We start from the raw sequence: 23,347 nt of genomic DNA, 5'->3' as shown, positions 1-23,347 counted from the left end.
AAATTACATTTATGTGCACCCATTTTGCATATTAAAAAAGTGATCAAAGATCCGGACACTTACTGTTAGCACAGAACGACAAATGGCACCACCAAACTTTGCTGAATATGGTTGAACAATGAGCGGCGCACGTCAGCCAATCGCGAGCAATGCATTCCCGTGTCGACGAACAAGACTAGTCGGCGGCTCGTCCACGCAAGAACCCAGCCGCTCGTTCGATGATATTCAGCAAGGTTCGGTAGCACCAACAGTAAGTGTCGAGATCTTTGATCACTTTTTACACATGCAAATCCGCTGTACATGAATGTAACTTTGGGATTGTTTGGATGCTTAGAGCTCGTAGATTGAGCTATGAGCATAAAACGAGGATCTCGAAAAGTATTTTAGTGCCCCTTTAAGTCCACACGCAGCCGACGCTATGAGCCCAATCAGACAGTGTCAAAGCGCACCATCATGATGTTTATCGTGTTCTATCACTGCTGATCCAATCATAAATAAAGGATTGCGACAAAAGAAAAACTTTCGTCACGCTTTCTTTGCTTCTGGAATGTTTCAGGTTAATTCTATCTTTGCTTTAAAAATGTTTCAGGTTAGTTCTATATTTTACAGGCTAACAACCCTTTTAAGGTGGCAGACATCCTGGACGGTAAACACATCTGGACATCCAGCATCTCTGCAAATTCCGTGGGTGATGAAGATGCCCTGCATGCGGCACTAGCAAAAACACCGTTTTATGGGAGTGAAAACGATTGGTGTACGCACAGGATAAGCGTGGCTGCTCCACATCAGAAGACCCCAATAAAGCTGGCCACCAATCTTCCCTTAAAGGGATACTGAAGCGAAACTTGAAATACACCTATTATGGTCAGAAATAGGTTCAATATGATCAATGATATTCATAAATCATAATCGCGCGTTTGTATTTTGAACGGATGGCTATATTTTTCACCCTGATGGGCCCGATTGGGCGCGCGCTCAAAAATCGGCCATCGGAGAGCGCGATGCGTCTTGGGATATTGGGCGCATTCGTGACGTCACTTGTGCCGGTCGGGAAAGGCTACGGCGTGAATGTTGTGGTTACGAGCGTTGCCACTTGGTGGCGCGTCGACGATTTACGACCTGTGACAACGTCGCCGTTTGAGATGCGCAAGGGCTGCACGCACGCTGCATCACGGCAAGTCGGCAACCACGGCAGCACTGACAAAACCAGCTCTGAGGCCGGATTCTCAAAGCGAATTCACGACGAAAAAAGTGCGTACGACAAATTTGAGAGAAAACCCGTGCTCTCGAAACGAAATTGTCGTAACCTTTGCGCAGGTTACGACAGAATCCTACGACAGCTCCGAAGCTGTCTTACGCACTTTTTACGATCAAATCAACAAGGCCGACAGCGTCGTTCAGTTACTTGGTATCGGCCACCAACGGACATTTATTTTTCTTCGTGCTCTTCTCGTGCGTCCCGACTTCAACCAGCAAGAAAAAGGAAGGAGTACTTAAAACAGACCACGACGATCAAGAACGCAGGATCCACAAACACACGAGAAGAGCTACAACAGCCACGATTCTGCCGACCGAGCGAGCTCGGCAGAATATAGTAGGCCTAGCAGCAACATCGACTCGGCGCACCGTTGCTCCGGCGGTCCTTGGCCAAGACCGTCTGTCCATGACCGGCTGGCCTGCTGAATGGAATATGCCCGCGCGACCCTTGTGGACCCTTACCGGATGAGTAGTTTGATCCCTGAACTAAATTTCAGAGGTCAATATTTCCCCCTTGTCATCTCGATCTCCTTGTTTTCCGAGACAGCGGTGACGAACGCTGTCGTCGAAAAGGGACTCTCATTGATTCTATCTCCTTGTTTTGTGTGATATAGAACTCAAATAAACGCCATACGGATTACCTTGGCAACTCGGTATGTACACTCTGTTATTAGTATGCCATTTTTATTCTGACTCGACGCTACGTCAGTGTCGAGCTATAGCAGTTCGTGGGAGCTACGCGATGTCGGTCTAACCTTTCTTTGCCGAGTGTCATGTCAGTATCGAGTTGCAATTGTAAAAGATCGGTCCAGAAGCGCTTACCGAAACGCGGTCTAAGAGCGAATCCAGCACTTCGATCAAACGCGCGCGTCCGCTCCGAGTGTGAACAGGTATTTGGCATTTGCGTGGCTCTTGCTGACACCCTCGTAGTTCAAACATATCCTTTTTAACGTCGGCTTGCAGCTCGCGACTCGCAGCAACTAATACCGGCCGTGCCATTAGCATGCTCGGGCCGTTTCGTGCAAAGAGCCGCAACGAGAACGAGCTCACTGTGGCCAACTACGCTTTGGCTTCCTCCGCCAAGGCTTTGCAAACGCGTTCAGGCCTAGGCGAATTCTGCCGGCACGCCGTATTGCCGCAGAACGGCGCTGCTATTTTGGCACAAGTGATGTCACGAGAACTTCCCCCCATCCACCAGATGAGAATTTGAAATCGTTTAATTATGTTTAAAATTAGTTCTCCTGTGCTTTACAGCGCAATATTTATATTTCCGAGGTGGTGCCTGTCCCTAGCCCATATTTATGCAACAAGATCGGCGCTAAAATTTCGTTTCACTACCCCTTTAATTCGTGAGACTGTCACTGCAATCAATGTTACAAAAGCCCCCACCACAGTGGTAGCTAACAAACTTTTCTCACTCTAGATTTGGTGGACAACCGGAAGAAATAATAGGCATTTCTCACAATTATCCAAGTACCAAGGAATGTGCTGCGAGTGTAATTACACGCACTTCACACGCCGGCCCCTGCAGCAATAACTGTTCTAAAGCAAACATTCAATGCAAATGGCACTTTGCATGTGCATTCATCGACTGCTTATTTTGGTTCTTAGAACCTTCCATACAAATAAGAAGAGTGCACACAGCACGCATACATATTTTCCCAGCATTCTTCTTCGTGCTCGGGTAATTTGGCAAAGGGGTCCTTTGGCACCAGTAAAGGCGCACACCTATAACACTGGGCGGATGTAGGTATTGCCCATTTCTCTGCCCAAGCTTTTGAAAGCAATATAATCCCATTTATTTTAAGATGCGTCCACAGGTTGCTTTGAAGGCCATCATGTGATCCTGGACTGTAATCAGGCGTAAGGTGAAACGGAATACAGCCATCTCGTGCTGCAAGCGTATACTTACTGCGGCCAAGCTTACGCTTGCTTGTGCCTGCCATAACCGACATTGTGCATTCAACTGGAGAAACCAATGTCGCAACACAACGAGGACTCTATTTTAAAGTAAAAAATAATACAAGCTTGATCATGCTGACAAAGACTGGTAAGCACGTAATGTGTGATAGGCCTTCCAGGGAAGAAGAGAAGGGCATCTCAACGGCAGCGCCTAGCAAAGATCCGCTCTTATTTCCGACGCATGCCGCGAGATGGCGCAGAATGGTAGCAAAGGCCCTAAATAGCTCACTTGGCTCACCATCTCACGGTGGTAAATTCAAATTCTGCTGGGGGGACTCGAGCCTTCTTATATGGTTCCCTATGGGTGTAATGCTTTTCGGTGTCGTACAGCCGGCCTTTACAGCCAAATGTGACAGAAATCCCTGGAAATCGGCTGACAAAACACATTCCGCGTTAAAATATTTGGACAACTTCGGCAGTTAGAAATGGACTTCAACGTTTCAATCTAAATCTGGTAATAAAAGATTAACAGTTTCAGTGGGAACTTAGGGATTCACATTTTCTCTGTTCAGGTCATGTTTTGACGAAAACAGAAACTTTATGCCTGCCTGCCGGTAGGACCAACATGCTCAAAGACATAGGTATGGTGCGCTGCTTTGACCCAAATTAAGTTGCACATGTCACAATTGTTTACACAAAATGGCTGTTCCGGGACACATTTCTTAGAGCGGAAAAATACTGAAAAGCCATCATTTTTCCAACCTCAAAAAAAAAAAAAAAAGTAAAAAAAATTTAAGCCAAAATTACTGGGTACTTCGGGATTTTACACTGAAATTAGAAAAAAAACTTTTGCTGGTTTTGTGGGCGAGCGCTTAGAATGGTCCCTCCATTTTTCACGGTTCTTCAGAAGTGGTGACCACCGGGAACCTCAGAAACAAACGTTAGCTTCAACAAGAGGAGCAAAGGACTCCAGCGACCCGTTCCAGTTGCTGCAATCTGTGGCCCTCGTCGCGAGGTAAGCGCTGTATTTAGACGGATGACGCAAGCACTTTTCCAAGCGCACCGTTCACGAGGTCATCTCCCCGCTTGACATCGTGACGCTGCGAATTTACCCGAAACGAATTCGAAAAAGCGCGCGACCGTCGCTGTATCATCGATTTAAAAACAAACGCGGCACGACACGAGGCCAGAAAGACAACTTGCGCAACGTCGCTAGAAACCGACGCTCGACCGTCCTGTGGCCGCAGTCTTGGCTTTTTCTCTTCCACATCGTCGAGTTCGGCTGACTAATTGCGTACATCTGTACCGCGAGAAAGCACTAAATAAAAATGGTCATGGAATGAAAAGCGAGTGGAATAAAAGAAACAAAGAAAAAGGGCATCGGAAAACATCTGTGAACACGGATGTGCCTGATCGAAATGCATTTTTCGGTCGTTTCAAACAGCTTCCAAACGTAATTTTATGTTCGTTTCGTTGGAACCTTATGGAACTCGCTTTCGGTCATTAATTAGGCTAATTACTCGATCAAAAAATGGCCACGTTCTGGGTCATGGAACTGTACGCAAGTTGGATCATGTCGTTTAACACCAGAAACTGTCGTGCAGAAAAGGAAAACACTTTTAGCCAAAGAAACAGGCGCAGAAGGGAATGTCTCGAACTCAGCTAGCTGATTAATTGATCAAGCATCCGATTTATGCCCACACAGCCACTTTCATACACTTTCTACGCAGAGATCTCCTTTGTTGAAAGCACTTTCAGAAACAAAGCACATACACATTCACAAGAAAACAAACGGTCTAACCGAAAATACCATCATCGTCAACCGACCTCCACTTCTCTGAATATTCCTTCACCAAAAGGTTTTTCCTTCGTTGTTTGCGTTACAGTTTGAGGTGATTAGCTACCACCAGCTCGCGTGCGCACTGTTGGAGGAGTGAATGGGCATTTTTGAAAAGTAGGTTGGAAGAGAGAAAATTAGGCAACGAAGAGTGAAATAAGACGCTAACGTTTTTTTTATAGTACAAAGAAATCTCCAATGAAACGCCACCAAAGCAGGGACGAAAATAATTGCGCAACCTACAACGGTCTTTCGCGTGGTATTGCAGCCCCAAACAGCTGAGTGAGTAAGCATGGTTCTTTTTAAGGCGGCACATCGCATCCGTAGAAATTTCCATTCATTTAATAATTCAACATGGGCGCAAAATACATTACGTGTACGTAAAAACGGTCACTAAATCACTCAAACTGCGATGAAAGACCAACAAACAGGGAAAATCCTCACTTTCCGTTGAGCCCGTGTTGTTTTCGGACGCCATCGGTGAAAATTTACTGCGAATCTACTGTAGCGCGAGTGACGACATATTTTTGTTTCTTTTAACTAAAAGATGTAAAAACAAAACTATAAATATTTACGAGAAAAAATCACGTGATTATTATTAGTGATACTTATAACTTGCTTTACTTTAGTAGGCGGTAATTTATTTTATTTGCCTCGGTCCGGTGCTCTTTAATTATCGGCACTTTGTTTTTATTTTGAGCTCAGCTGGCTCAGCCGCTTAGCGATCAGCCTCTCTGCTGTGACGAAGTTTATCGCAGCTGTCCGCGATCATTCAAACCTTCGCCCGCTTGCTGTAGCTTGACGGCTGGACAGGCAGCGAAAGCATGGCTTACTGCGCGTGGAACGGATCGGAGAAGTACAGAGACACGTTCGTTTCAGGTAAGGCGCCATGCATGGGTAGCTTCGAGCGATACGCCTTCGTCACAGTCGTCACCCGAGCCGTAGCACGATCGGCTACCGGCTCGCGCTCTGTTGCCACCTCTTATTGATTTTAGAGGTTTCGAAACCATGGTGCTTTCTACCTTACTCGGTTCGCTTTTTTTTTCTAAGGCTGTCGAGGCTGACGTCCGGTGCGCCTTTTACACCTACGCTGTGAACGAAATTGTCGCGTTTCCTGTCGTCGGAAGGAGGAAAGAAAAAAGAAATGCCGGGAAATCCCGTGCCTCGGCACGTGTCTGCGATGTAGAGGCGGAGAAACGCTCACCTATGAATCTGAACAGGAGGTTTCATCATCTGGGGTAGTTAATTAAGATCAACTGCTGGGCTAGTTGGTTAAGCATCATATATACAACAACGCAAGAACATGAAAGGGACGGCGCGAACTGGAGCATCTTTAGATGGAACGCACTAAATACGCCAAAAGATACAGAAAGAATAAAGACGACAACAACGCAACACTTTTGTCCCATTCCTCTGTCCGTGTTTTGGCGCTTTTAGTACGTGATGAACCGACTATCGGCCCCTGCCCGTTTCGATCTGAATGAGCATCGTACCGGCGTGCGCTCGTGTATTACTATGCTGCGTCACGATCGTTAAAGACCCCAGGCTAGCAGCAGTCGTGCTGCACTCCTAGCTAAAAATCCCATTAAATTCAATTGGAATTCGAACTGGTTTTCACTGGAAAAATTTGGTTTTATTGGTTTCCAACTTGAAGCACACTGGCCAATGGGTCTTACCAATTGGAATTATTTTTCTAGTTTGAACCTGAATGGGGTTCCAAATGGTTCCCATCAACAGTGACCAATTAATTGTCCAAAAACCCAATTGGTACCAATGGGAAAATTCCAATTGAAACTTAATGGGAATTTTAAATTGGGCTGGCCAAATTTTTCATCTACAGTGTGTAACGATGTTGCCATACTCTGGTAGACGATACTCCTGCTGTCCAATCATCTCATTTGTTTTTCTTTTGAACCCCAACTCACCAATTTGTTTAGATCGAAGCCTCTACACTTGAGTATTGGCGTCATCAGAGTGATACGGAGCGAAGATACAGATAGGACACGTGTACTTCGTCGGCATTTGGCTGAACCTCAAATCAATGTGTAGAAGGACGCTCGGCATCGGGTTCGATAGACTACTTTCAGAAATCCCTACGTGCAACACTGCATGCATTACATTTTGGAACCTTTTTGGCCACGGAGAGGAGTTGCCATGACCTACTGTAATCCTGACCTGCCCACAGAATTACTCCCTATGGGAGACGCCATCGCCGATGAAGTGCCTCGCTCTGCCATTGGAGGTGCTCTGTAAAGGCCTTTCTGCAATCCAATTGCACTTCACAACCTGTCTAGCGCACGGTCAGCATGGCCGCATTGGGAGCCCCCAAAAACGTGCCTCTGTTTTATCTGTTTTGGTAGGCAGCACCAACTGTATTATAAATCTGAGGAAAGTCACAGTTAAAGCAGAAGGAGCGTGAATGTTTCTAGGCTAGGTGGCGCAAGCTGCTGCTCGATACAAAGGGTATAGCTGCTACCATTCAATCATCCATCTTGCGATGCAAGACGAGCTTGCTGGAAGTACTTTGGTTGTCTTCACAATGCCTCACAGGCATGTGGCCACGAAGCCGGGGGTGGGGGGGGGGGGCAGGGCAGGGCAGGGCAGGCAGGGCAATGGAGCACAGGTCCCCCCCCTTCCCAAAATCTTCCATTTTGCTGGGATCTCCTCTCTTCCCTCCCCCTCATACATCATTTTGTCATGGGTGGGCCCCCCCCAAAAACAAAATCCTGGCTACGTGGCTGCCTCGCAACAGGGAATGAACGAACTGGAAAGGGCGTCACTGAACAGAAGCGGGGACCCACAGGGGCTCAGCGTGTTCGTCGTTCCAGTGAGACGCCAAAAATAGAGAACATCATTTGGGCCGCACATAGAAGAATGTTCCAAACATATTTCATAGTAGGTTCCAAAGGTCTGTTCAGGTTCTTCTTTTGTTTGGTCTTTTTTATGCTTCTGCAACTTTCTCTTTTAAGAATGACCCATTAATTTGTTTATCTGGTCTGCAGTTACAGAGCTGAATACAAGATTTCTCACATACTATATCAGCTTGTGAGGCTACTAATTTTCTGGTGCTTTTCTCTTTCTGAAAAGCATGGCCTTACGAAAATAGGGAAAACCTATAAAAATAGCAGACGGATTTTTTTATTAATGCAGAGGGATATATTTATGCTTAAAGGCTGCGGTCCCACGGCAGCCATCTTGAACAAGGCGTTAGTTCAATCAATAGATGGCGACACGCACCCGTGGGGTGGCCGAAACATTGGTTCACAGTGGGATGGCTCGAGCACCATCACGTTCTCCTCGTGGCCTTGCTCGCGCCGCTGCCAGCTGTGCTCAGCTAGCTCAAGTAGCGTGGCCCAGCAAACGGATGTATGCGAGAATGTCAGGCTGGGTATAAATTGTTGTCTGATATAGGGAGATGCGGTCGGCGGTTGTAACGTGCTTTCGCAATAAATCTTACCAAGAAGGAATCAAATGTTGATTGACGTGTCAATATTCTATCAATGAAAATTTCCTCTGCAGGAATGCACGCTCAGTAGACTCAACCAGTGGAAGCGGACGTCGAGTAAACTGCTTCGCGATTTACGGTACTTACCTCACCATTTTAATGACGACTAAAATAACGCACGAAATATTGTGTTTCACTTGGTCCGGAAGATGTTGTAAAAGTTGTTACATTATAGTTCCCGGAAAACAAACGCCGTTGCAATATTTTCGGAAGTACCGACACACATTATGTTGTAAGTACAGCTTAGGGAAACCATCAGAAGAAATAGGAAGACGTTTATTTGCAATAAAGACGCTATGAATGAACGGCGTTTAGCGACGGCAAGTTATGAGCGTTCGGGAATTTATAAGTTGAAGTGATTGCTAACCATGGACATGTGGACAATGAAGACCAGTTTTGTCGGGAGATGGTGTTGTGGTGATGACCGGATATCGGACGACTCATGGCAGACGAACAAGCAAGTTTCTCCTCAGCGATTGGTAAGTGTCCAGTTTCAAGCACAACACGTGGCTACCGACGTTGTCGACGTTTCGAACACTTACCGCTTTCGACAAAAGTCCTGGCACCTGGGCTAACTTTGTGGAAAGACTCGAACAGTAACTGAAAACGATCCACTATTCAGTCGGTGGGTGGCGAAACGTATCCACATCTGCGGAGTCATGTACGATGCGTACTCTAAGTGGCTGGAAGTTTACGCGATGTCTGCCACGACGTCCAAACACGTCATTGACGTTCTACGGTCTTTTTTACCTACTTTTGCCCTACCGAAAATACTTTTCTCTGATAACGCGCCAAATCTTGCTTCAAATGAAATAAACAAGTTTTTGAAGAAAAAAACAAAAAACGGCATCAGGCATCATATTAGTGCACCATACCATCCTGCAACTAACGTGCAAGCAGAACAGATGGTGTGCGAAACGAAAAAAAATAATTCCTTTTGAAGCTTACGGAAGAAGCAGTTCAGTGAAGAATCGCCAGGTTCTTGTTCCGGCAACACGCGTCGGTCTCATCTTACACGGAAAAAAACCCGCCGAAGCAATATTCGGCGGAAGAATAGCCACACCCCTCGATCTCATGATACTATCGCTTACGAACAAAGATCGAGAGATAACCACATCGGGAGTAATGGTAGTTTATTCGGTCGGACAACTCGTCTACGTGAGGAATTTCAGCGGAAGTCTGGCCTTCCATGTAAAACTTGAGTAGAAAAGGCTCTATGTTGGTTGACCAGGAGGTGTCATCTCTCTGAATAGGTTGGATATCAATGCCCTTATGTGTAAATATAACTAAATCACAAACCTTCCTTTGTGTATTGTGTAACTGCCCTTGTATTTGATAGTAGAAGCTACGGTGGTGATCTGGACCTTTCACACCAGACTCCTTTTTCTTATTTTTCGCCTCATACTCCTTTGCGGTTTAAGTATGCTTCAAGAATCTTTTGGAACGGGGACACTTTACGTCAACGAGGCCATTTGTTCCAAGTAGTCAATCAGGGAATGCTGCTAGAAATCCGTCCCTCATATTAACGAATAAGCCGCGCTTCTGCACAGTGCAGTTTTCCTGTTCCACGTACAGTTGTAAAGCAACATCCTCATTGATTCTACCATATACTGTTGCGGGTGAAGAAAGTCTTTAGGTACACGATACTTGAAACAAGTCTGGCACTGTACGTTGTGGTTCAACACCCATTAATGTCGTCGTCCTTATAGAGCCTCATCATTTAATCACTACCTCGTCACCTCATATTGCTCTTCATCAACAGTAAGTACAATAGGCTACCGCCACATTACAATCCAAGAATTGAAAAATTAAGTCGTTCAGTCCTTCAACCAGTTTATAATTTATATAATGTTATTAGGTTTCATTACCTCGAGACGATCGACGTCCATTGTCGATCTTCAAATACTTATACCTGTATATAAATTAGACGCACAAGGGGGAGTTGGTTGCCGAGTGCATGGTCTAGCGCACACCAGCTCGGAGCACTGGGAGCGAAAGCTCGCGCTGCAGAACCCACCCCGCCCCTGCCCGTTTCGATCTGGAAGAGCATCGTACCGGCGTGCGGTCGTGCATCACTACTGCGTGGCGCGCGTTGAAGACCCCAGGTTTTCGGTTGTACCGCACTGGCTAAATTGGTCATCTACAGCTGAGACACCAGACGCCCACTAAGGCAGACTAACTTCCGGCTGAATAAACGTACGCACAACAATTTGCAATTAGACGCATAATAACAAAGAACACAGTGTGCCGCCTCTTTTCCTTGGATGCCTTTTTTTCTAAACCAGCGCAAGCTCGTGCGTTCTCTCTTTTGAGACGGTTAGAACGGTCGCGTATAAAACCCGCGTTTCTTCTACCCGCCCGCTTCCTCCTCTCATTATGTGTATTTGGTTATAACTAAATAAGCTATAATAATGGTGTATTATTTATATTTGCTTTCAGTTTCAGTCAGGGAAAAGGAGTTTCGCGGCATCTAGAGCCAATAAATGAGCTGCGCTTAGAGTATCGGCACTCTCTTCCCCGACAGTGTTGTGAACGCCGCCATTTTGGTGCTTGTGCAGAGCAGGCGCAACTGCTGATCGTCATGATTCAAAAGTGCGACATCGTCAGCATTAGATTCGGTGTTAGGAAGCTCATGTAATGTTGCTTTGCTTTGTCGCAAACTGTTTAAAGTGGGGGACGGAAAAGCGTTTCTTGTGATTTCAGATAAAGCTTCAAATAACTGGCAACCATAATTTTAAGCCATACTAAGGCCAAGCGTGGCTACTCTGAAGCGTAGCTTATTTAATAACACTATTCATGCTCTTGTTCAAGAGGCTTGTAATACCTAGGGTGCCTTAATGTCCTTCTGTTTAGGGTGATGCCACCCTCTGTAGTACCCGATGCCTACAGCACGCGCTCACGGAGAAAATACAAAGAAATCGACGAAAACAAAATGTCGCCATAGCACAATCAGCGCCACGAGCGCGTGCAGGGACACGCTCTTTCACGCGCTTCTGAACAAAAAATAAAAATAAAAGAGGGGGACAAAATGGCCAGATGTCGTGCTCCACCCTAAGCAAAGGGCACATGAAGTGCTCCACCCAGTAATACCTGGAGGGGCCATATCGTAAGCCCCGTGGATTCCACAAGCCACTACCTTTTGACACCTGCCTCTTCTTCATTGTTCCCGCTTGTGCCAGTAAATTAGCTACGGTTCAGAGTAACGACACTTGGCCATATTGTGGCTTAAAATCATGGTTGCCAGTTATATGAAACTTTATCTAAAATCACAGGAAACGCTTTTCCCTCCCTCACAAATGTTTAAACAACCCGCGACAGAGCATTGCAATATTGCATCAGCTTCCTAGCACCGCATCTAATGCTGAGGAAATCGTACTTTTAGATCACGATGATCGGCAGTTGCGTTTGCTCTGAGCAAGATCCAAAATGGCGGCGCCCAAAACAATTTTGGGGAACGGAGTGCCGATGCTTTAAAGCTCATTTAGTGACTCTAGGCATAAAGTGAACTCGGGTGTATTCTTTTCCTCTTCGTCTTCATTGTTTATTGATTTCAATCATATCGAATAATGAACACATTATATCACGCTACGGTTGTGTAAATATTGGTCTTAGATTTATTAGCCTGACCCAGTACTTAAACCATTCAGTTATCGATAGTAAATCTTCCAATATATTTTTTAAATGTGAGGGTAAAAAGACACGGAGATTGATGATGATACAGACGCCAACGCCGCCCTCGGAAATTTTTTGAACATTAGAAATCAGCAGTTTGTCTGCCATCCGCCAGGTAGCGCAACAAAACACCCAAACAGTTTTTAATTGTTTTTAAAATTAGCTAAGCTCTACACCTATTAAGAAACCAAAGCAATATCATTGTGAAAATTTAATACATCGCAATGTATATCTATTCCAAACTATAAATGTTATTAAATGCCAATAAATCTGTTTGATGTCCAAAACAGATATGCGTCAAAAACAGGTAAGTTTGAAGGGCTCCTGGAGCGTTATGACTTTGAAAATGAAAAAAAGCCATCGTCCACCTTTTGGGCAACCATTGTAGCTCTAAATGTTATAAAAGATTTTATCATAGTTTAATTATTTCTTCAGCGGCATTTGAACTACCATGACACGAAGCACAAAAAAGTGCTATGTTTGATATAAAATATCTAAACAAAAAAAATTCACACAACATTAAATTTTTTTCTGCATATTACCAATTATAAGCACTACATCTGTAGCTAATTTCATTGCCCTAGCTCTTGTCATTAAAAACATATTTGTGCGGAAAAATGTCAATTTTAGGGCAATATTTGGAGGGATGAAAAAAACAAAGTAGTGCAAATATCAAAAAAGTGGATCGTTAGATTCTGCTCCGACATCATCTTAACAAAACGGCTATATTGGAACCGTGTTATCTTCAATGGATTGTTCATAAAACATGAACTAGGGGAGCAAGTGAGGGTCCGCGCCATCATATTCGCAACGCTACAAATGCGCATGAACAGTAAAAACCAACACATACATAATATGAAATGAAAGAGGATTGCGTTGCCTTTCAAATGACATCAATCCCACGAAACAGTATTTAAAAGGAGATGAGTAATGGCCTGCCGAAAAGTACCTAAACTGCCACATTCAGTGGGACCGTGGCCTTAAAGTGGCAATATAGGCCATCCTCTGAAACCTTCTCAACCCAGGGTCTGCCAGATGATTCACATTGGGTGAAGCAGCAATATTTGGGAGATTCAATGGACAGTCCTTAGATGTGACTCTGACCAACAGAAAGAAGGGAAGTCGTCCTTTCTTTCTTTACCAGCCTGATTGTGCTCTGTGCATCTCTGTTCTTTCAGCATCTTTGAAGGTCATCGCAGCTGGTGTGGTCTCGTTGAAATGGTATAACTACCCAGACTTGCTCTAAGCTTGGCCAAAAGAATCGGCGCCTGCCCATAGCGTTTTCAGATGTTCCTGAAAGGTGTATTCCAATAGCACCTTTTGCCTCCTGACATTTCTGCACAAGGAGAGAAGCAAACTTGCCAGGGTGAACAGCGAGCAGACGACGCCATTGGGAGGTGGCTCCACAAGCATATCAGTGTGCCTAGATTCGAAAGTGATTCCAACTACTCTCTCTGGGTTCCATGGCTTATAGGCCGTGTTTGCAATATGTGGTACGACAAGGTGGCCAAACTGTCGAGCATCTAGAGGATTTGCTCAGCCTCTCTGCTATGTTCCTCCCGACGCAACAACTGCTATATTCACCTTTTTTTGTTTGGCAACAAACTTGATGGCTATTTGGTAGGTTGCCCCCACTTCCAATTTGCGTATATTTACTAATTTTTTACTCATCATTCTTTTATCGTAAGAGAGAAGCCTGACAGTGCTATAAGTAGCCATTTCCAGAAGATGGCGCGACTTGGCAAATACTGCAAAACCCGCTATGTAGTTGAGAACCGGAACTGGTTGGGAGCTCACACTGGCGTCGCCATGTTTCAACTCGCACGAGAAAAAGAGAATATGCAAGAGCAACCAATCTGCACAGGAGACGCTCTCCATTAAATTGCAAGCAAAGTTTGTGGTTTTAGGTGCTTCCTCTCTCAAGTCTAAGCTCTCTGCGCTCACTAGCTAGGTCGTCCGCACTGTTGTGTACCGTTGACCACAGGAAGTTTGTTCTAATTTTTCGCAGAAAGTGAACTATGCCTTGAAATTTAAGAAGTTAGAATTCACCGCTCCAAATAGACCTTGGATGAAAATTGGAAGATTGCTACGTGCAGGCACCGGTTTTTACGGGCAGTCTTAAAGAAAGCCTATGTGTTGAAGCCACCCCATACTTTTCCTTCTGTGCAGTCCAAAAGTGTGCCTCACACTAACCGTCGCTAACAGACCTGGTCGTAATCGCCCGCAAGTTGACCATTTTCGAGAGTGGGCTTTCCAGTAGCCGCTGGTTCAATTATCCGAGGTCGCCGCATTGTTGGCGCGCACGTTGGGATGCATTGGACACGGGCGCTGCATCGGCATTAGGCCCGTATTCAAGTCCGAACATAGTTGACACGAGCGGCACGTCGGTGCTCAATGTGAACTCGAATCCAATCGCACGTGCAGGGAGCCATGCCCATTATATGGCGGCCACCAGCGTGGCTCGACCGACTTTAGAAAAGGCTCTATTACGACCCTAGAACTGCGTTCCGAGTTCTCAATGGGAGTAAAAAAAAGGCCGCTTTCCCGCAGGGACTTACGTGTGCTCGCAGTGCGGGTACGAGCTGTTCTCGAGCCGCTCCAAGTTCTCCCACAACTCCCCGTGGCCGGCCTTCACGGAGACTGTGCATGCAGACAGTGTCACCAAGCGCCCCGAGATGGGACGGCCCGGCGCACTCAAGGCATTTCCTCTCGCCTTTTACCTGTTGTGCACCAGTGTTTGTTTTTCCCCATAAAACACGCCAAGCCGCTGTCGCACTGCTCGTACGCCATACACGTTTCATGTGTGTGGACGTACCTCAAGCAGGCTTGCATGCTTTCAGTACGTCTGCAGACAGTTCATGCAAGACTAGGGATGCCGCGAACTTTTTTCGAATCGAAGTTTCGATGATCGAATCAAGCGGTTCGAAAGGTTCGAAAGATTTCGATTTTTCGAATTGTTTATATCGTAAAATTCGACGGAGGTCGAATTTTCGAACTTGTTAAGCTAAGAAGTTCGACGCTTTTCGAACCGTCGAACTTATTACGCTAAAAAATTCGATCTTTTTCGAACTTTCGAATTTATTGCGCTGCAAGGTTCGATGCTTGTCGAACTTTCGAACTTGACTGACCAAAAAATTCGATGAATTTCGAAATTTCGAACTTATTTATCAAGATGATTCGAAAAGTTTCGAACTTTCGAATTCTGAAAAGTCAGAAGTTCGACGAACTTCGAACTTTTAGGGTAAAAGTTCGACGTTCGTCGAACTTCGAAAGACCGGCGGACGGTTTCATTTGATTTCAAGTAGTGGGGTACATTCGTAATTTTTTTTCTCGAACTTTTACGCGCGGTGCTGCGTTCCTTACGAAAGACAATGTCATTTATTTCAATGTTCTGGCATGCTTAGGTTTAAAGAAATAAATCCCCGAAGGGGCGAGAACAGACGACGGGTTTTTGACGATTATCGTTTGTGCCTGATTTGAAGCACGCTGCAGCCGGAGCTATTTATGGTAGATATGTTATACTTTTTTAAGAATGATCTATGTATAGCCTAGGTAAGTGCCGTCCTAAGATGTGATTATTGTTATTCAACGTGAGTTTCGAAGAAATGTCCAAACATGTATCTGCATGCAATTATGACCTAAACTTGATATTTATTTTCGTCTAAGTTGTTTGAGGTATCGCATTTAAATTAACACCACAGACAGTACATATCATTGCCATCTGCAGAATACAAAATAATGTATTTATTGTTTTTCACGTTAAGGAATAAATTAATTCATGGCAGAAGATTTCTAGTAGTGTTCAAGTTCAGCACGTCATTAAAAAAAAACATTTTTTTTTTTCGCTTCACGTTTTTGGGACGTGTTTCTTTTAGCCTGTACACATTTTGGTAAAAGAAACTTGTTTCGAAGTTCTGAACCTCTGAATATGCAAGAATAGAACACTTCCGACGAATTCTTGATAGTTTTTTTTTTCTCCTGCTTTTTATTCCCGCATTTATTCTTTTTTTTTTTTCTTTTTTTTTTTCTTTTGTTACTATCGGCACAGGTGTTTAGGTCGAAAAGACAGCTTTGAACTTCCGAACCACTAAGCATGTGACGAGCAGTGCCTTCTGACAACGAGTTTCTAACAATGACCATCTACGCAACCTTTTATGCAGTGAAGAGCGACAGTAGCTATACATATGCATAAATAATTTCAGATTAAAATAAGCACCGGATCGGGGTTTTTCTGAGCCTCAACCTCCTGCTCGCCACTGGCCGTTTCGAACTGGATGAGTCTCGTAAAACAGTGTGTTCGTGCAATCACTACTGCGTGATAAAGACCCCCCCGGGGCTGGCGGTCACAATTCTGCACTGGCAAATATTCTAGCATGTCCGGGACACTCGTCGTCTCATTTAATTGCCTGACCCAACTTCGCAGAATCTAGATATCACACCCTAACTTTTCTAAACTTGATTTTGTGAAAACCAGTGAGTCGGGAAAACGTTATTTGAAACTGAAACTGTAGAAAAACTTGAAAATCGGACTTCGAACTTTGAAAACTTGGACTAGAAAAAAATTCAAAATCTTCGAAGTTTTTTTTTTTTTTTTTTTTTTTTTTTAATTTAGCGTTAAAAGAGAATCGAAGCCTTCGAACTTTTCGAACTTTATGCAGAAAGAAATTCGAAATCTTCGAATTGGTCGAACTTCATGTCTATAAAAATTCGAAGCGTTCGAAGTTTTCGAATTTTTTTTACAAAGAATTTCGAGATCTTCGAATTTATCGAACCTGAAGTAAAAAAAAATCGAAATATTCGAATTCGAAATTTTAGAAACCGTGAAAGCTTCGAAATTTTCGAATTCGAAACTCCGCTGTGGACAAAAGTTGCGAATTTTTCGAAATCGAACCTCGGTCGGTACGAAAATATCGAAATTTTTCGAAATCGAACCTCACTTCGCTTCGCAAATATCGAAACCTTTCGAAATCGAACCTAGGGTGGTTCGCGACATCCCTATGCAAGACAAATGTGTCTACAGACTGCGTACATTAAAAGCAGTGTGCCTGTGGCTTAAAAAGAGCTTAACTTAGCCTACAGATGTTTGTTCTCGCTGCTGTTTCCTGGCTACTTGATTAGAGATCTTCACTGTGCGGTACTGTTGAAGCATTCAGGAAAGTGGAGAGCGAGAAACATCTAGAGGCAGAGTAAATTATTCCTTTATTTTTGTGCAAATTGCTAGTTTTATAAGTTTATGAGTCACCAAAAAGGTGTTATCGAGCACTTGCCACTTTCAAATAAGTTCCCATATTTATTCGTCGGCTAAGCTGGACCCGCGCGTGGAGGACACGTCGCCTTTCCTTGCGCTTGCAGACGTCAACCTTTTTCTTCCTGTGACAATAAAGCTCTTTTCCAGTTAAAATTTGAAACAAGCAACAAAATAACCGAGATAGGGCAGAGCACTAGTGGTAGCGCCGCTATCTGCCACGAGAGTGCGCAAAACAAGCTCTGAACCCACACCTGAGCCGCACTCAAACACTGAACTACCGAAATACTCTTTTTATTATTGCCTGGATGGAACATACCTATCACAAATTATACTTTCCTAAGAAAGAAATAAAATTTTATCGTAATATATACATAATGAGGCATATTTTGAGTCTGGAACGATTCCAAAGGATGCTTACCCTGACAAAACATTTACACCTGCCTGGACATCACAGTCTACAAGGGCCAACCTATTAAAAGGTAACTGCAAAGAAAAAAAAGTGTTTTCTTAAACAGCCTAATTGGGACAAGCATGTCACAAAACAAATCTTCCGCGAAAAAAACAAATTTGTTTAGCAATATTTACGCCACACGACGTAATTTAGTCGGAGTCACAACCTATCCACATTTGAAACTCCCGCTCTTTCGACGCGCACGGAGTGGCTGGAATACGTCACTCCGCGACGTATAATACCAACTTTGTGGCGCGCAGTTTAAAACGGACGAAATAGCCGCAAACTAAAATCAGTCCCGCGCGATAAATATTGCTGTAAAAAATTTTGTTTTTGTTGGAAAAATTGTTTTGTGACATGCTTGCCCCAATTAGGCTGTTTATAAATACACTTTTTTTTCTTTGCAGTTACCCTTTTAGAAAAACTGCTCTCGACAGTAAGGTTATAATTTTTGTGTTGGGCCTTCGGAAACCCAGAAGGGCCGAGCGCAAAAATTACCATTTGCGAACCGGCTGCTCAAGGAACAGAACTTGAAAATGTCCAGGAATTGGTCCCAGACATTGAGGGACGTAATTTGCAAAAACTTACTGCATTGGATCCTTTGTCTCATGTATGCATTCAGAAGATGCAAACACAGCTTGCCGGTACTTTGCAGCTCACTTACGACAGCTCCTCCATTTCACGTATACCAAAAATCTGTTACAGCAAAGGAAATGACAAATTTTGAGTAGGGCTTACCACAAGCGACTGCTCGTCAACTCGTAGCAAACCCCCGGCATAAGACATTTCACAAACCTTTGGAATTTGTCACGAGTGGGTTGCACCGTGTTTCTGTTAAGAGGTCAAGAACAGCATGAGCAGAGGCTCCCGATGCAGTCCTTATGTCCTTATTTTTCCGAGTTAAATCAATTTTTGTTAAATGTTCTTTTTGTTACAGAAGAGTGGCTGGCAGCAAACCACCAGGGGTCAGTTTACGACATGTCCAACAATTGCCTTGTTCCTCTTTGCACACGCGTGCAGGTGTTCTGCGGCAAGTGCAATCAGGGTCTGGGGCACGAGTTCCTAAAGGACGGCCCCGACAAGAAGTCCCGCTTCTGAATATTCTCCGAGTCCCTGCGCCTGGTCCCCAACTCGGAAGCAGGTGAAGCAAAGGAGTCCTCGTAATGTGCTCGGTCCAGCCGTGCATGTCTTCCTCGTGCGTCCGGCTCTAGTCCCAGCAAACGGGCCGCAGAGCATGCGCCTGCGTCCGCAAGGTGTCGCCAGTCGCCGTCCGTTTAGCCGATAGTCATTTTTTCATAGTCTACGGGATCCCCGCATACGAGGATTGTCGGAGAGCGGTCTCTCTATGGTTCAACTTACGTGAGACTTGCGTCCACTTTAGTTCTAGCCGAGTCGTTGATAGTCAGTTATTTACTCGAGACCATGTTCTTACGTAACTGGAAAGTTGCCACAGAAGATGTTTCTACCAACAGCTGACCACTGGTGGACTTAGAAGCGCTGCGAAGCAGAATGCGAGCGCAGGCTTATTCGGGCTGCAGAGACGAGGGTGGCTTTCCACTGTCTGCTGGTGACATGTCCTTGGCTGTCTCTCTCTCTCTCGTGCGCTTTTGCCGGTTGCTGCTCCGCTGCTTTTCTCTCGACCTCTGGGTCTTCCGACGATCTAGGCCCCTTTCACTTCAGACGGGACTTCGTCCGAAGCGGGGAACGGTCCAACTCTCGACCAGACGCCCAAGCCGGTGGGACTCCTCTACCGGTGCAGCCTCATGTAGCGGCCACCAGCACCATCTGCAACCGTTGCCGGGACGACAGCTACAGATGCTTTCTAGCTTCCACCCGCTTCGCTTGGCGTGCTGTGCTTGCCGTATAATGGGGTCTTCAAAATGGTGCCTTGGAACGATGATGCCTTCGATATGTAAATTTGGTCGCAATTTCGGTGCCATAGACCAGTGACGGATGTACCGCCGCGGACAAAGTGGAGTGAGCCGACGCGCTTATCCCACCCGATCGTGTTAGGAGAAACCTTTCTTTGTCTGAATGATACATTTTACACACCACTACCCAGTTTCGTGTATTCCACTTTCTCTTGTGTGCGACACTTGGCTTGAGGTTTGCCAAAGACTGCGAGCGTGAACTTGTTTCATAGACTGTTTTGTTGCAGGGGAATGCAACTAAGTCATGTTGGGGCACAAATTCATGTATGGTCCCAGTATCCATTGGGCATTCTCTGAATGTCGTCAGAACCACGTATTCGCTTTGGGTGCATATAGGATTTTTTTTTCAAGAGCGGCCGTCTCAACACGGGCTTAAGCTGAGCTAGTTGGTTTATTGCTCTCGATGGGCCAGCTGAACAAAGATTACATCACACACAAAAAACACCATTCACACTGCTGGCAAGAAGGTTAAGAGTTACGAGGCTAGTTCTCTGAGCACGCCTTGTATCTCTTTTAACCTTCTTGCCAGCAGTGTGAATGCCACTTTTGTGTGTAGTATAATCTTTGTTCAGACAGTCATCTTAAGCTTAAACTGGCGCATGAAATACAGATGGCTTTGACAACTGTGGAGGGGAGGGATCCATTGGATACTGAACAAGACTCCCATCGGAACGCGTGTCTAGTCTGCCCCACGTTGGCCTTCTTCCAGCGACGCCCAATATTCAGCACTATGACTGTGTTATCTAGCAGCTGTTTCGTTATTCCCTCTCCTCTGAACCAGTAAACTACTTTCGAGTCGCTATTTTCTGACTTTCAGACGTCGAGAAGCAAAGTGCAACGGCAAGAAGTCTACCCCATTTACTGGGTAGACCTTTGATGTTTTGACGCTGTTATCTGCAATGTACAGGTTAACCTTCGAATGCACGTGGGTGGTCGGCGCGTTGGCTCATTTCCCGCCTTTTCGCTGGGAGTGGGGCAGACGACGAGCGGCTTGGCGGTGCCTTCTGCAGTAATGACGCAGCACTGACAAAGCCTGTCGAGTTGACGGGCGCAGTGTTGCTGAAGAAGCTTCCCGCAGGACACTGGCCAGGCTGTCTTTGAGGTTCTGCCCCGCTACCAGCTCTCTCCCTACCTCTAAATGTGTGCGACGTATCTATGTATAAATCAACTTTTGTACCTTGTGAGCATGCACTGCTGGAGGAAGGTGCGACCGGAACAACATTTTAGCGAGTTTGTTTCATGTTTTCAAGCGTTTTAGAAGGATGCATAATCATAAACTTGAAGCAACTTCGATCTTTAAAAAAATCGGGTGTGAAAAATGCACTCGACATCATGCTGAACAAACCCAGCGAAGAGGGAATAAACAATATTAAATGCCAAAGGGCACCTGTGGTTTTCTTTTTTGTTCCGTGATCTATAGCATTGAAGTATTATTGAAATGTTCCAAGTAGCCCTGGAACAAACACGACACTGTACTTCAAAGAAGGGACAAGCACTTGCGTCTGTTACCTCGCCTCTGGCCTTTGCCGATACGATTGCTTGCCAAATCATATTTCGATACTCAACATACCAAATTTCTGATGGCATAATGTGATTGGCTCAGCTTGCAAGCCAGTGAAATATTTTGTAGTCTTTTCCTTGTGACCTGCATGTTAAACTATAGTCGCCAGCGATTTCCCTACCCACCCCCTGGGGGAGGAAGGGGGGTAGACCCCCCTAGCTTGTCTGAGGGCACTCCCTGAAATAATCTTCTGCTAAGAAAAATAATTAATATTTATTTTGTGCAAAACCGTTGTTTTCTTGAGCACGCTGGCTCAAAAGTGGTTCCTACATGGAGTTAACGTCCCAATAGCATCAAGGCACGAGCTGTTTTGTCGCGCCTTTCCGCTGCTTAGCTCCTTGGGTGAAGGAGAACAGAGGAAAGGTTTGTTCATTGAAGAGGTGTGTTCGTTGTTTACATTCATTGCGGCATCGCAGTATGGATGCCGCGACTGATATTTTGATGTTGCTTTTTGCATTACTTTGTGCTTTCTTAAGAAAATTGTGCATTCTTCTTTAAATGCTTAAACATTAACGTTGAATGTAGAGTTCCGGAACCTCTGTCGGGCACACACAAAAAGGAACAGCAAAAAAATAGTGAAGTAAATAGAGAAAAGAAATTGCCTCCTTGAGCCTAACTCCCAGACCCCTGGAAATTCGACACCACCCCCCAATTTCTATTTCTAGGGAAATCCCCAATGGTCACTCCTCTTGTGCTAGTTCATTTGTTGTATTTTTCACCTCGATGAGATTGCAATAAGGATTGCATGTAATGATTGTCTTCTACCGTGCCTTATGAACTCTATTAAAAGTTTGGCTTATACAACTGTTCTTGTGTGCACTGTCGCTTCCTTTCGACGTTGAAAACGGCCACCTTGGCTGCTCTGGGGCAAAGCACCGGCCTATGGATCCCGGGGTGGCGGGTTCGAATCCCGGCCGAGGTGCCCCGGAACCTGGTGGAGGCTTAATGCGAGAAGGCCTAGATTTTGGTTGCCCATCAGAAGGTCCCAAAACTTCGCTAGCGCCAAACGCTAACAAAGTTTTGCACTTTATGGGTGCTATCTTTCGGAAATTGTGTGCATATATTAAGAGTTTACGTCCCTCTAAGGAGGATTTATTATGCACGAGAAGTGGCTAAATAAAGCCAAGGCAATCACTAAAAAAATGGCGGCTCCCAGGACCAGCCGCCGTTAAGAACAAGACGGCGGCATCCTTGCGGCTGCGATTTTCAGTACAGGAAGACATTGCGCTTCTTTGGGAGGTGCACGTCACAACCGGTTTGGAAGATCCAGCAAGGTGGGCTATGATCGCCTGCTGCTTGCAACACACTAACGTTTCTCGGAAAAGGTGGGATGTGTGAGGGTCGGTACAAGAGACCCCTCTTGCCGAGGCGACGCCAGCGGACACAACCGGTTGCGTTGCATTCTATTTTAACAAATCTCTAAACAACAAATGTTTTTTCTTAAGTTATAGCATTTTGTGCATGAAATAAATTTTTTGACTGTAACTTGATAGCATTGCAAGTGCGAAATGGTTGGATTTAGTGTGGCGGCAGAGAAAAGCTATTTAGAACTCTCTAGCGTAGAGTGCGTCAATGGAAGTGCTATATTTAGCGATGATCTGCGCTAAAGCTGCGCACATTATTCTAGAACTCCGTTAATTGTTTTCATGCCGACTTTGCATCATGAATTTCTACCCTATTGAAAAATCTCAAGGATGGAATTATGAAGAACCATATAATACATGCATACTGTGTCATGGGAAAAGTCGTGATGGCAACCAAAATATATGACAGATGCATAACATATCTATGATCAGCGTTAAGCTTTGTGATGACCATATCATAATATGGAACGCTGGAGTTCTTATATCAGTGTAGTAGTTTCAAACAAGCATGACCTCAGCACATTGATAGATGTGCTGTTGTTCGAGGTCTTTGTGGAGCAACAATAGTGAAGTAAAAGCGCAATCACTTTAGCACATATTTATTTCGAGAAAAATACAT

General features: G+C 44.9%; 1 protein-coding gene and 1 pseudogene across 3 annotated transcripts in view; one reads left to right on the top strand and one right to left on the bottom strand.

The window, feature by feature from the left end:
• LOC8034106 (ubiquitin domain-containing protein UBFD1) overlaps positions 1-5,491 on the bottom strand; it is a 49,887-nt gene extending 44,396 nt beyond the window's left edge. For both annotated transcript variants that reach the window (XM_029966700.3, XM_029966701.4), the window contains exon 1: positions 5,441-5,491. In XM_029966700.3, the coding sequence (XP_029822560.2) occupies positions 5,441-5,474 (34 nt within the window). In that variant the 5' untranslated portion in view covers positions 5,475-5,491. The remainder of the gene's footprint in view (positions 1-5,440) is intronic.
• Positions 5,492-5,655: 164 nt separating this feature from the next.
• Positions 5,656-22,173, top strand: LOC115308646 (annotated as a pseudogene). Its single transcript, XR_003916558.3, has 4 exons — positions 5,656-5,875; positions 14,724-14,872; positions 18,893-19,013; positions 19,553-22,173. The product of XR_003916558.3 is annotated as a methionine-R-sulfoxide reductase B1-like (transcript).
• Positions 22,174-23,347: the final 1,174 nt, after the last annotated feature.

Source organism: Ixodes scapularis, unplaced genomic scaffold (genome assembly GCF_016920785.2).
Source record: "Ixodes scapularis isolate PalLabHiFi unplaced genomic scaffold, ASM1692078v2 PGA_scaffold6__148_contigs__length_123643588, whole genome shotgun sequence".
Lineage (NCBI taxonomy): Eukaryota > Metazoa > Arthropoda > Arachnida > Ixodida > Ixodidae > Ixodes > Ixodes scapularis.
This window is presented reverse-complemented; position numbering and strand designations above follow the sequence as displayed.